Source organism: Pomacea canaliculata, linkage group LG3 (genome assembly GCF_003073045.1).
Source record: "Pomacea canaliculata isolate SZHN2017 linkage group LG3, ASM307304v1, whole genome shotgun sequence".
In the NCBI taxonomy this organism is placed as follows: Eukaryota; Metazoa; Mollusca; class Gastropoda; order Architaenioglossa; family Ampullariidae; genus Pomacea; species Pomacea canaliculata.
This window is the reverse complement of record NC_037592.1, coordinates 9,826,133-9,839,409: the sequence shown is the minus strand read 5'-3', so window position 1 is coordinate 9,839,409 and position 13,277 is coordinate 9,826,133. Positions and strand designations below refer to the sequence as shown.

General features: G+C 41.2%; 1 protein-coding gene across 1 annotated transcript; it reads right to left on the bottom strand.

Moving 5' to 3' along the window:
• Nucleotides 1-434: 434 nt before the first annotated feature.
• Nucleotides 435-10,989, bottom strand: LOC112560298. The gene is made up of 14 exons (XM_025232061.1): nt 10,841-10,989; nt 10,373-10,646; nt 10,108-10,206; nt 9,345-9,485; nt 8,946-9,069; nt 8,158-8,384; nt 7,254-7,289; nt 6,541-6,873; nt 5,327-5,499; nt 3,542-3,659; nt 3,134-3,246; nt 2,647-2,859; nt 1,183-1,386; nt 435-819 (listed from the first exon to the last, which is right to left on the bottom strand). Exons 3-14 carry the CDS (start codon nt 10,187-10,189, stop codon nt 469-471), a joined length of 2,115 nt encoding a protein of 704 aa, XP_025087846.1. The 5' UTR covers nt 10,190-10,206; nt 10,373-10,646; nt 10,841-10,989; the 3' UTR covers nt 435-468.
• Nucleotides 10,990-13,277: the final 2,288 nt, after the last annotated feature.

Below are 13,277 nucleotides of genomic sequence, written 5' to 3'. Positions count from 1 at the left end.
GCCTCCTCCGCCGGGCACTCGTAAGTGCCACTCCTGCCGTCCTCCTCGCCGCCACCAAAGTCCTAAAAACTCCTGCCTGATCCTGACGAGACCTGCCATTGCTTCCGGAGCTGGATCGAGCTTTGTGTGCCCTTAAAGCCGTTCTCAATACAGTTTGGCGTCGACTGGCACCTTGGAAGTTTAACATACCACGTCCGGTCAAGAATCTTGATATGGAGTCCGACTGTAGCTCCAGATACGTCGTCATAATGTTCAACCCAACCAAATGGCTGCGTTTTGTTGAGCGAGCATGCGTCTGCAGGTGAGCGCCAGTGCGAAGGTTTCTCTGGAGCTTTAAGGCGAGAACGGGAACATTGGCCTGGGACCTACTCCAGGTTTCCAATGACTCGACGTCCAGCATGCTGACCGTTGCCAGGCTGTGCGTTCCACCCGCGTCTCCTGCCGCCTGTCCACTTACTGGTTCGCTCCTCAAGACCTTTGTGACGTGCGGAGTTGGGCTGTACAAGGTCTGTACAGTGTTGTTGTACAAGATATTTGAAGTGTTGTACAAATTCTGTGAAGTGGCATTGTACATGTCGTGTGGAGTGGTGTTGTACAAGGTCTGTAGGAGATGTTGTACAAGGTCTGTGAAGTGACGTTGTTCATGTGTGGCGTGGTGTTGTACAAGGTTTGTAGTGAGGTGTTGTACAAGGTTTGTGAAGTAGTGGTTCCTGCGATGGTGGTGTAGTTCACGTGACTGGGAGCGTGATCCGTGTAGCGAGCGGTTCTTTCTTTCGCAGAACTCCCGTCTAGATGGAAATGGGAACCGTCTGCAGTAGTCTGACAGAAAGAGAACATCAAGTACTTCAACTTATCTTTTATTGTTATGGAATGAACAATCATATTAATGATTATATTGCTATCAAGAGGTTAATGCAGCAAGTCGATCTTATACAATGATACGTTTGCGTTTATATCCATTATCGTTATACAGTTGCAGCTTCAGTCACTGAGTTGGAAGACAATGCGTGCGTTAGAAATGATATATTACATATTGTGAAATGTTGGAGGCAAATGGCGGCTTCGTTAGGGAAACACAATATCGGCATTTTAAGCATTTTCTTGTCTCGCTCACTTGCCGACCCTTTCCTGTGTGCACACAGACGCACGCCAACGCATGGCGCAATCTTGCTCACTCCTCACCCGATTATATACAGAGCCTTTCTTCTCCGCCGCCTGCTCAAAAGGGACGATGCCTTTGGGTCCCGTTGCTATGCCAGCGTCCGCTTTTTCCTGCTCGGTCGGGATCCCCTCGGCCACGTAGATCAAGTAATAGGCGATGGCAACGAGGGAGGATACGACGGGGCGAAGCTTTACAAGTACCGTTTTCAGTGTCCTCGACACCACCTTTGACACGGAGTATGACGTTTACAGCAACGAAGGAATCTAGTTTCCAGATTACTCACTAGCCACTATTAGCCATCTAATTTGTTTTCAAGACGGGTTAGAATTCAGCATTTAGGGACGACACACTGCATGCGTTTTCCGATATTTTCTTAACTACAAACAAAAACAGAAACTTTCTTGGGTCTGGTTAAAAAAAACAAACACACACGCACACACACACACAAACAAAAACAAAAGAAAAAACAAACAAATAAAACAAAAAGAAAAACCACAAAAGAACTTGATACAAAATTAAATTCCTTGAAAAATTCATAGCCTTGTTCTAAAACACGATACATTAGTGCTTTATTAATCGAAATTATGAGGAAGATATGTTAAAGAGCCAGGTAAAATATGTTCCACTTTCAACCCGAAACATTTTTAAAGTCATTTTTTGAGAGAGATACAATTACAGATAAAGACATGCATACTTTATCAGCTGTTTAACTGTTGAAATAAAACGAATTTTAGCAAGTGGTACGTAAAAAGCATAAGACAAGAAATGGAAAATCAAAGATGACTTTCTCATGTGAAGAAGGAATAGAAGGAATGTCTTTCTCTCCCCGTCCCATAAATCACCCACCCATCATTTTTAATCGCTTAACTAGCTTTAATGCAAGTAAACCTTCATTTCAGGTGTATCACACTTTCACAGAAATTATCACTATTTTAAAGCCATTTACTGAAGAAACAACATATTATATATAACTGAACAGAAAATAGCATTATGTCAGTCTGTCTGTGATGAATATCAACAATTAAAGTGAACAAAAGTAGCAGACGACGTCTATTAGTGCATGCTCGTTTATTCCTCGTCTTAATTGCTTGACGTTTTATGCGCAAGATGTTTATATTATTGCACTCTTGAGAGTTTCATGCTCTAATATAATTCTACGGTAAGCCCATTCTCGTGTGTGTATAATGTTAATAAGCTTATATTTTTATCATTTAATACTTGTACCTGGTCTCACGTTCACACTTGCTTCAATTTGGGGACATTTTAATTCTCATCTTCTCTCAAAGAAATATTCAAGACAGAGTATAAAATTCATCAATCTGCAGAGATTGTGGCTTGTACTCATCCATTCTGACAAGTACCTAACACGATCATTGTCTACGTATATCTTTTGCGAACTTATTTACAAAAAAGGTCAGAGGCAGGGTAGGGTACAGCCCGGAGATTATTTCTGATCTGCGGGCAAACTTCGGGGTGTGACGTACCACTAGCGGACTGGGCGGAGGAGGCGCGTAGTGGTCTGTGAATACCACGACTTTGGTGGTCAAGCTCAGAGCCAGTTGGCCACGAGCCGCCACGCCCAGCGAGTACTCTCGCCCAGGCTGCAGGCCGCACACGCGCGTCTGTCGTGCAGCAGCTGGGGCCGACCAGTGCCCCTTCAAGTTCTTCGAGGTGTTGGCAATGGCCAGGTTAAATATCTGCCGAAAAGAACTGCACCATGACAGAGGTTTGTCCAAGAGAATCGCCTTATGTCAACTTCATGCATCTCGCTGGCTCTGTGATGACATATCTGCGATTATTTGAGTAAATTAGCAGTTTAGCGTATTTATCCCTATTTAATGAGATGGCTAGAGGTAAAAAAAACAGTTCTGCTTATTCTACCACGCTCGTAAATAAAGAATTGTCATTATTTAAGAACTGTCGTCAAAGCAGGCTTCAGATGAAGTCCTGGTTATTACATTTGTAGCCCACCTCGAAGCTGATCACTTTTTCTTCGTTTTCTGGTCCAGGGTCCCAACTCAGTCCAACACAGTGCAGCTCTCGAAATATTTGACGCACCCGTAAGGGTGGAGACGGAGCAGGAGCTGCCAAGTAATAAATTTTACAAGTTTCATCAACTTGACCGTGACTCACTGTCAAGAGCAGGGGTGGGCAATTAATTTTCCCAAGGGGCCGCATGAGACATTGGGATGGTTTTCGAGGGCCGGACTAACATAGTTAACTCAGTTTTACACAATACTGTATATATTGTATACTGGCGGGTGGGCGGGCGGACCGGTCAGAGACAGGAGGCGGGCCGGCGTTTGCCCAGGTCTGGTCAAGAGGATCAAGTCCCACGACTATTCTGAAATAATGCACATTTGCAATGCATAAACTTACGGACATCGCTGGGTGTTTCAAATATAATAGGGGCGCTGAAAGGTCCCGGTGCAATGTCATTGGCATATCGCACGCGGATCTCGTAACGGGTGGACGGCTTCAGGGCAACCAGCGTTGCCTGGGGAACATACAGATACAGTGATACCTCGGTTCTCGAACGCCTTGGTTTTCGACCAAATCGGTATTCGACCAGGAAATTCGAGAAAATTTTGTCTTGGAATCCGAACAAATATTTGGAACTCGAACATCCGAACGTCCGAGATGAGCCGAGTTGAGCCGAATGGCGTTCATTCAGCCAGAGATCTGTAGGGACCTACAGATCTCTGATTCAGCCCAGCGCGCCTTGCTTGCGTCATCAGTGTGAGTGCAGAGAGAGAGAGTGACGTTTTGTGGAGAGAGTCATGAAATGTGTGCAAAATGGGCAGAAATCGCAAATTTTGTTGAACAACACTGATAAAGTGGTAGCAAATAGAGCAGTTAACATTTTTAATGACAATGTTATGTCCACTTTCCGCAAATTTTGCAAAGGAGAAAAAAACAGCAAACAATTGACAAATTCTTCCGTAAAGAATCAGACAAGCAACTGCAGAGCAAGATTCTGATTCTCCTCAGCAAAAGATACAGAGAACAGAAACACCCGAAGAGCAGTTACCCTCTGTTTTTATTGAAGAGGACTCCCCTTCAATACAATAACCATCCCCTTCCCTCCTCCCTCCACATTCATTCCCTCCTGCCATAAAGTTTGGTAGAGGTACAGTAAATGAAACACAATTTACTGTACTGTACAGTACATTTTATTTATTTTTTTTTGTTTTAATAAATACACTTTTATTTCTTATTTCTGTTGAGACTCATGTTTTTCTACATATTATATACAAATTAGGCCAGTAAATAGGCATTTTCTGGGGCTTGGAACGAATTAATCCAGTTTCCATTATTTCCTATGGGTTTCATTGCTTCGGTTCTCGAACAATTTGGTTCTCGACCGTCCTCCCGGAACGAATTATGTTCGAGAACCGAGGTATCACTGTAGTGCCAAAGCGTAAAAGGTGACGGTCTCCAAGCTTATGTCAAACACCTCACTTGGTTGAAAGGCCGCTTCCAGAGAAGATATTTACAGAGTCAAAATGAATCTAAATATTTTTTGCAACGAGAAAAAGTTATAAAAATAACGAATAAAAATTAAAAAATTCTAGTGACTGAGAATGTGTCGGAAATATTTCCTGAAGACTTACTTTCATAAAGACAGTATATCAAGAAGCGAAAAGAACTCGATTAATATGCTGCATATTAAACAAGAAACTTGTTTATGAATCTATGGGGAAATGCAGATACGCAAAGAATAATTTATTTAGCTTTCATCTGGGTCATTTCGTACACAAAATTTTGATTGTTGCTCCTTTCTGAGATCATAACTGTTCTCTTTTTTCGAAATAATATTATATTACATAATATAATATATATTATAGTCTCACTTAGTGCGATGGGGGATGGGAGTGAAGCACGACATTATCGACCTCAATCGACACTCTGTAAATGTCTAAATGCTTGGAAAGAGATAATGATATTTGAAAACACAGTCTGACAGAATGAAGAATTAATATTAAATGTCCTCCCCTCACCACCGAGGAATTTCGAATAAACAGCTCAAAGTCTTCGAGCACTTTTAAACATACAGCAACCTTCAAAAACAAGATCTGTTTTCCCCTCTTCTCCCCCACCTAAAAAAGTAAACTGAAAAAATCACATTCTCGGAAAAATGAGTTCTTTGAACATATTTTTAACCTGTAGACTGTCGGAGAAGGAAATGTTGGTCGGCATCTGCAGGCTTGATAACTCCACCTCATAGCGGCTGACGGGGCCTCCCAGCTCTTCGCACGGAGGGGCAACCCACCCGACAGTGACTTCTGTTGCTGACACGTTTAGAAGCGACAACCCGTCTATGGTACTAGTGGGTGCTGCATGAAAAAGATGGCAAGTGTTAGCACAGAAAGAAAAGAGTAAATGACGCACTTTTGAGCAGGAGAAAATAAATAAAAACCTGACCAGGGTCTAGGCCAGGGGTGGGCAAAGTACGACCCGCGGACGTCTTTGGACCGGCCTATCTGCCAAACTGTAAAGTCCACCTGTTTTCTTTTTTTTTTTTTTCAATGTAGGCTGATTGAAATTTAATTTATCAAGCACAACAGCATTAGAAATCGTCAGTCCACATTCTAACACAGAAAAGGTCAAAAGATAACAAATAACATGGCTGACATGTCTGATGGAGTCGTTAGAGAGCATCGTGGGCGGCTGCCTTCAAAGGAAAGGCTGGTTTAAAGTTTTATTGTGAGAGAATTTAAACATCTTCACTTTAAAAAATAAATTCGTTAAGAGAACGCCGTTGTTTACTCATTTGTTGTCCATTTCCTTATCATTAGGTTTGTTGTGTAGCCACCTGGCGTGGGTTTTATGTAGTTTTCCGACCCGCCGCATAGATTAGAACTTGGAGACCGGCCCGAAAACAGAAAACTTTGCCCATCCCTGGTCTAGGCAGTACAAACCTGTGTTGAGACCAATCAATTGTCTCTGTCTGCAGTGCACAGTACACCTGCAGAAATCATTTGTACCAACAAGCTAATTTACCTGAATTTTTGTTTTATTTACTTCAAAAACGTTTTTAAATTAATAAATGTGTTTTAGTTTCTCTCTAGTAGTTATTTCGACAATGTCCGTTTCTGATACGTCGACGATCACTACTACTCGTATACGCCGATGTCAGCAAGAACCTGGATGTATGCTAAATTTTATTTGGGCTGCATTATTTCCGACGATGGATAAATAATCCAGAAGAGTTTTTATTTTTACATTTTTACATCGATGACAACAATGACAATATTACTGTTGACGCCGATGATATCTGCGATGATATTCAACATGAAAAAAAAAATGACAAACTGTTGATGCTATCTTAGTGGCTCTACCAAATGGGGTTGACAACTAATGTTACTGGGACCAACCATTAGGCTTGGTGGAAAATTCCCCGTTCAGTGTCTCCTTAATGGCAGTGACGGTGGCAGACTCGACAGTGAAGATGTACTCGTAGTCGTAGCCTGGCAAGAGGTGATGCAGGAGAAGGCCCCTAGTACCCGCAACCATGTCGAACCTGATGTAAGAGTCAGGTGGGCTCAGCGGCGGACATATGCCCCGACGCTGCTTGCGGTAGACATACACGAGGCGGAGGTCAGCGGGTGGCGAGGCGCCCAGATTGGCGGACAAGGTCCATTTGACTTTCACCTCCTCCATATTCAGAACCAGATGACGCAGCTCAGCCACGGTTTGCCCTCTCTGTACTTAAATACGCAAAAGAATTCTTCGATGTGTCTATTGGTCTTTGGACTATATGCTGCAGCAGGACAATGGTGGTGTAAGATTAACTTTATGACTGACTGCCGAGCTGGGTTTCAGGACCTACTTGAAAATTCTAAAACCATGCAAGTCGAGAAGTCTAATGATAGAATAACGATAAAACATGCGTCCACATTCTTCCCTACCTTCTTTCAAAAAGAAAGAAAAAAGAGACAGACAGACAGACAGACAGACAGACAGACAGACAGACAGACAGACAGACAGACAGACAGACAGATTAAGCAAAGAAAAATAAGTGAAATGATATAGCTAGAATCTCATATATATATATAGCATTTTAAAATGGCTCGCACTTAATACTCACCTTGTCCCGGTGTGTCCGCACTCAAACTTGCTGGAACTAAAAATGTATGTAGTATTAGTTTCTGATAATTTTTTTCCTTAAACAAACCTTCAAATAATCTACAATTATCACACTATCTTTTCTCTTTAGTTGCTTACATGGCTGAAAAAAAACCCCGTGCTTTCGCACGAATGAAGGAATCTGTGATTTTTTTTGTTAACTTTCTGTGTATGTTGGGGTGGTGAGCTGCTATTATTGTGGTAGTGAGCTACTTCTATTGATATTATTTTTTCAATTAAAGAATTTTTTTTAGAAAGTTAACAAATTCACTGCTTTTACCTTCAGCTTGAATGAGCATTTTAAAGAAACTTGCATCATAACATGGCACCATTAAATGTGAAGACCTGGTGTACCCGAGCCCATGGCTGTGAAAGTCGGTGGATTTTTTTTCCTTCTTTTCCTTTTCTTCTAAAGAAAAGTTGACGTAACATTCCTCACTCTGGGGATTTTTTTCTAGAGGGGTACTACAAGTTTGATCCTTTAATGTCATTTCCCTCATTTACTAACCACTCACGTGTAAACAACTCCATGCTCAAGTAGGGATGTAGATCTTAGATCACTTGATAATGTTTGCAATCGGTATTACGTTACTGAATGAAATGTAGATGTTGACACTCGAATAGTAAGAATATTATTACATACCGGGAAAATAATTTACTATTGCAGTTACAAGGGGTCCAGAGAGGTCGTCTGTCCCCGTGCCATCTCGTGAGCGGATGAGAAACTGGCTTGTTATTACCATTTGTTATTTTGACTCAGTGAGTAATTGGCAATGTTTATGTGACTTTTATTATTGACGAACTCTGGTGGTGATCCATAAATTTATTATTGTCATTGTCATTATCGATCTTAGAACCATACTCACGATCGCACGGATAGACTGGCACAGAAGAAAAGCCGGGGCTAGAGCGGGCAGCCATTTTGCCGGAAGCATTGTAAAAGATGTCCACGCGAAACCTGTGCATCACCCCGCGTGCGATTGTATTCACAGGCACCGTATGCGTGTACATCTTCTTGAGCGCGTCATGCTTCAAGGTGTCCACCAGCGTCCACTGAGAGTGGTTTGGGCTTTCGTCCGACAAGGTCAGCAGACTGTGTCATCAGAAAAAAACACCAGTAACGCTGACGGAAACAGGACCATGATGCAATGCACAATTAAAAACCCGGGCTGCCCATGCACTCTACTATCTTGGCGGGGCTCGGCAGTGCGACATTGATACTTGTGTGTCGCATCAGCAGTTTCTTGCAAATCCTTCCAAACTTTCACAGTATTAGTAAACATCATTACTATTACTATGTGCGTATTAGCCCTCTTGTTTTAATGATTACATTACTGGTCATAGAATCAAAACCACAAAGTTCACATGTCACCAAAATGCACTCTAAGGAAATCATCTTCCAACCCAGCTCTATCCAACCAGACATCCCTTTCCACTCAAAAACAAACAAACAAAAAGCATTTTAAAAAATCTCACTATTCGAGGACGTCGTTTATCTCTTGCCCACTCTTTTTTTTCAACGAAATTAAAAGCAATTTTATTTTATAATTTGTAACCACTGGAACTTCCAAAAGCGAGAAAAGATACAGTGAGAATTATAGCAGGAAGAGCTGTCTCCCAACACGTGGCGGCCTGACTTTGTAGGTTCAGTGACCTGTAAGCCCAGACGCTGGGGAAGTCTCCGAAGTCGTGCCGAGAATCCCATGCATCCCATGACACGGTGATGGATGTACACGTGCTAGAAATAACACTAGGTCCGTCGTGCAGCTTGGGCAGACCTGTTGGAGGAGTGGATGAGGATGGAGGGTTAAAGTTGTTTCAAATGTACTTGCAAATATTGAGTTCTTACTAATGGGGGCGGTGGTTCGGGCACAAGTCCCCAAACCATTGCCCCGATGTTCACCAAGGTTATCTGCATAAAGGCAAAATTATACAAGATTAAGAAATGTTCATTTGTTATAATAATATTTTTTAAAAAAACGCACACATGGATATTTCCTCCTAACAATTAGATTGACTTAGATATCACACACGCACGCACGCATTGACGTACGCTGGCTGCATCCAGTGCCTTCCCAGTCTTCGTGACATTGGTGACTAGGACACACACCCTGCACAGCGTCGCACACTTCTAGAGGGTCCAAACAGTGGCACGTCTGAGTGCAGTCCATTCCGAATTTGTTGGCAGGACATGCTGTACATACAACAAATACGCTGAGGCCTCAAAGGTCTTTCAGGGGCCAACAGTTTTTTCTTTTTTGTTTTATTTCTTCTGTTGACTGAGCTGAGTTCAGTTCGTATCTACATCTATTCGTGACGTCAGCGTGTTTTTTTAAAGCTCCTTCTGTCGCTAGTCTTCTTGCATGCAAGAGCTAACGAAAGTGTTATTCAATTGGACGTGAAAAAGCTCAACCGAGTCAAAAGAAGGAGATTTTCCCTCTGTCAGAAATTTAAAACAGGACACGTCTACCACTTGTTGGCAGCAACAATAATAATAACAACAACAACGACGACGACGTCGAAGACAGTGAAATGATCTCTATGCTGTACTAAGTTAAGACGGAGATGGATTGATTAATTGATACAAATTTTTGTTGTGTTCACTGGGACTGGCGTGGACAAAGAAGCTATAGAGAGTTGAAAATGAATGAAGTGTGTGGAAGCAGAGTAAAATAGACAGTGACGATAGCTCTTCGACTAAAACTGTGGACAATAAAATGTCTCCGCTTCCTTCAATTTTTTTCTCTCTCTCAGTTCAGTTGCAGCAGCACATGTTATAATACGTTTGATGGTAATAGTTTTCAACTTGTTCTTACGGTTTTCGCAGCTGGGAGGTTTGGTGTAGCCATACGCACATTTATGTGGACACAATGCTGTAGCGCATTCTGCTTTGTCCATGCAATGACTTTTGCTTGCTGGAACAAAAAGGTGGGACTGCTGGTGAAAGTACTGTTGAGTTCGTCGAGCGATAATTTCGACTATGTCCACATACGAGCATTGTAAGGTACGTGGCAAAGAATATTCATGTTGTAGTCGTCTTCACGAAATAACTCTTCCCTCTAAACTTCTCCACAGACTTACCGTTACGACATACCGGTACCGGGGGACTGAATTCTGTGACACTGGTAGTGCTGTTGAAGAAGCTGCATTTATAGTCCCCACCATGAGTCGAGAAGTCGAAGGAAGAAATAGCGAACGCTTTGCTGAGGCTGATTCATGCTTAAGTCATTTAGGAACCATTCCCACCGGTCTCCGGCCGCAGGGATGTCCAACACACCACAGGTCAGCGTGACACTGATGCCATTTTGAACATCATCCGGAGACACCGTCACGTGAGCGCCACCAGTGTAGCCGGCTGCACAAAGGAAAGCATTCAAACAGGCAACATCACAAAGGTAATATCAATATTGTTTTGGACTGTTGCAGTATCGAAGAAACATAATTGACTGAGCCTTCTTCCATTTTCATGTAACCTTTTCCTCAAAAAGCGCTAATAAAAAAAAAAGAAACAAATCTAAAACAGAAAAATATTTTGTTACAAAATCATACTCATCAGAAGCAATGCCAGACTTGTGAGAAACATCTTGGTCAGTGTTCGAGGATATTAGCACACACCCTCCCAGACCAAAAGCAGAATCCATTTGGGTCAGTTACGTCAAAGATGACAGTACGTCAAGTTTTACCAGTTTTGCGTCACATGTAGCAAACAGACTTGTCACCTTCTGTACAGTTGCCGCTGGCTAGAGTCTGGTTTTACATGGTCAGGCTCTTGAAAAGCGAAAGAACAAAAAAAGACTCAGAGAATGAGCACACTGTGCGTTTCTTCTTTATTCGCAACCTCTAACCATATGTAGCGAGTCGTGAAAACAAGCTAAAAGAATCTTAAATGACTTAACGAGCTATGCGTCTGCATTTTTGGCTAAATTTAAACTGTTTAACCCATTCTACTTTCCGCCGCCTTAAGCGTCAAAAATGTGAATAAAGCAGACAAAATTATCAATGAACGTACAATGAGCAATCACACAATGTAGCTTCATTTGTTGTTTTTTTTTCGAAAGTTTTGAAAAGTTATTTTAACACTCATTTTTTCCCCCACGTTTGATTAGTGACTAGTGTATAGGTTCTTAGGATCCAAAGCTACCATTGGAATGAAAAGGATAGCCGACTGAGTAACTAGAGGTAGGTACCGGCACGAAAATTATTTTTTTATAGCGAGTACTTTTTATGTTCATGAAAGTACAAGAAAATATAAGAAAAACAAAACAAAGCAAAAACTGAGTCTCTATTATTAGTTTTGTAGATATTGCGATTTGCACCACAGCTATAACTACATGTACTCTATTTTGGACCATATGCTCCATAAGTAGCATCTTGAAACCGTAGAAGTCCCAAGTACTTTGTATGGGAAGTTACCAACACTGACTTTGTACTCAAGTGACTGAAAAACTAATCTGCAAAAGACCTACTGGAAACAATGCATCGAAAATTGAAAAAAAAAAGTTGTGCGCTTGGTTATTTTGCATTAGGACATCATATTTCAAGTACTCCATTTCAAATACTAATTTACTAAATACAACTCAAACATGTTTTTCAAAGTAATCATTAAGTATTGTTGTACTAATTTTTTCTACAAACTTGCAAGATCTCTTTTGTGAAATGTGCAGCTATTACTTAATATTACAAAATCATCATTTTTTCAGGTGGAAAAATGACAAGTCTTAAGTGTAACGAACTTAAAATATCTGTAGTTTTTAATCTATTGAACAGATTTGGTTCAAATTTGAAATACTGATAGAAAACACATGCATATGTTAACCTATGTTATGTTAATTACTGTTACTTGTAGTGAAATTGCGGTAGTGGTCAAAATGAAGAGTATTTCATACTTGCTCTGGACACAAATCCTTTTAGTCAACCCAAATTTTTCATTGACGGTGATGAGAGAAATAACACACACAAGCGGAATTCTAAGTTTAAAAAAGGTGTGGGTAATAGAATACAAAACAAAAGCAGACAATATGAAATAAATATATCAAAAATCGTTCTAGTAGTTAACTGAAAAAGAAATCGTCTGCGAGCAGTCCAGTAAGACAAGTTTGTGATGTTACTCTCGATCTTAGCCTTCGTTTAAACGTTTGCTCTTTGCTCAATACAAACATATATTCTTCCCGAGCACTTTTTTTCCCCTTTCAACAGCAAAATATTTCGAACTTACATTTATAAGACGTTTTGAAATTGAATGTATGAACACGGGTTCGAGATCGCGTTTTGTGCAGTCTGCTTAACTCGGGGAGACTACTTACCGTTTGCAATAAGCATTGCTTATCTCCCTTACAATTTAGTCTCTTAAATAAAGGTATACACTAGTGAAAATTTACAAGCAAATGACATAGGATGCATACCTTTTATAATATACTTTCCAAAACAATACACTAGATTAAGTCCACGTAGAACGTATTTTGCAAACTGTGTGGAGAGATCTCTCATGTGCTAAAGATTGATAGAAGTGGTTATGAACATTTTTTTGCTTTGTTTTGCATGTTCACTCTGAAAAAGAATGAGCGAAAGGCCAAACCTTTTCAGTCTGATACATGGAACAGTGAGGAAACCGACGTAGGTAGAGTGAACTGGTGTGACAATACAAGCTTAGACACTGGAATGGCCATGAACACAATAACAGACTTGGACAATCTTGTATTAGATGCGAGCCCAAACCAACAGCCAGTGCATTCGCACAAGTGGTGGGACATGTTCAGTTGTCCCCCTTGTGGAATACAATGCGAGCAGCATTGTTTCGAACTCCCTGGAGCTTGTCGAGCAATTCAGGGAGATCAATGAATAGTTATAAACCAGCCACTGGCTGTGCCAAAAGTCAAAGGTCGCATGAAGCCCCTGGAAGAGCATGTGAGGGTGTAAAGTCTTAAACCTCAAAGATTATATTCCTATATTTGCTTTTAATTGCATGCAAAACAGGAAAATTATCAAC

Coding starts and splice junctions, on each gene's coding strand:
- LOC112560298 (XM_025232061.1), bottom strand. CDS start 10,189: ATGGACAAAGCAGAATGCGCTACAGCATTGTGTCCACATAAATGTGCG. Junction 2,860..3,133: donor AAAAAGTGATCAGCTTCGAG/GTGGGCTACAAA, acceptor TCTTTTCGGCAG/ATATTTAACCTGGCCATTGC. Junction 820..1,182: donor AAGGCTCTGTATATAATCGG/GTGAGGAGTGAG, acceptor TCTTTCTGTCAG/ACTACTGCAGACGGTTCCCA.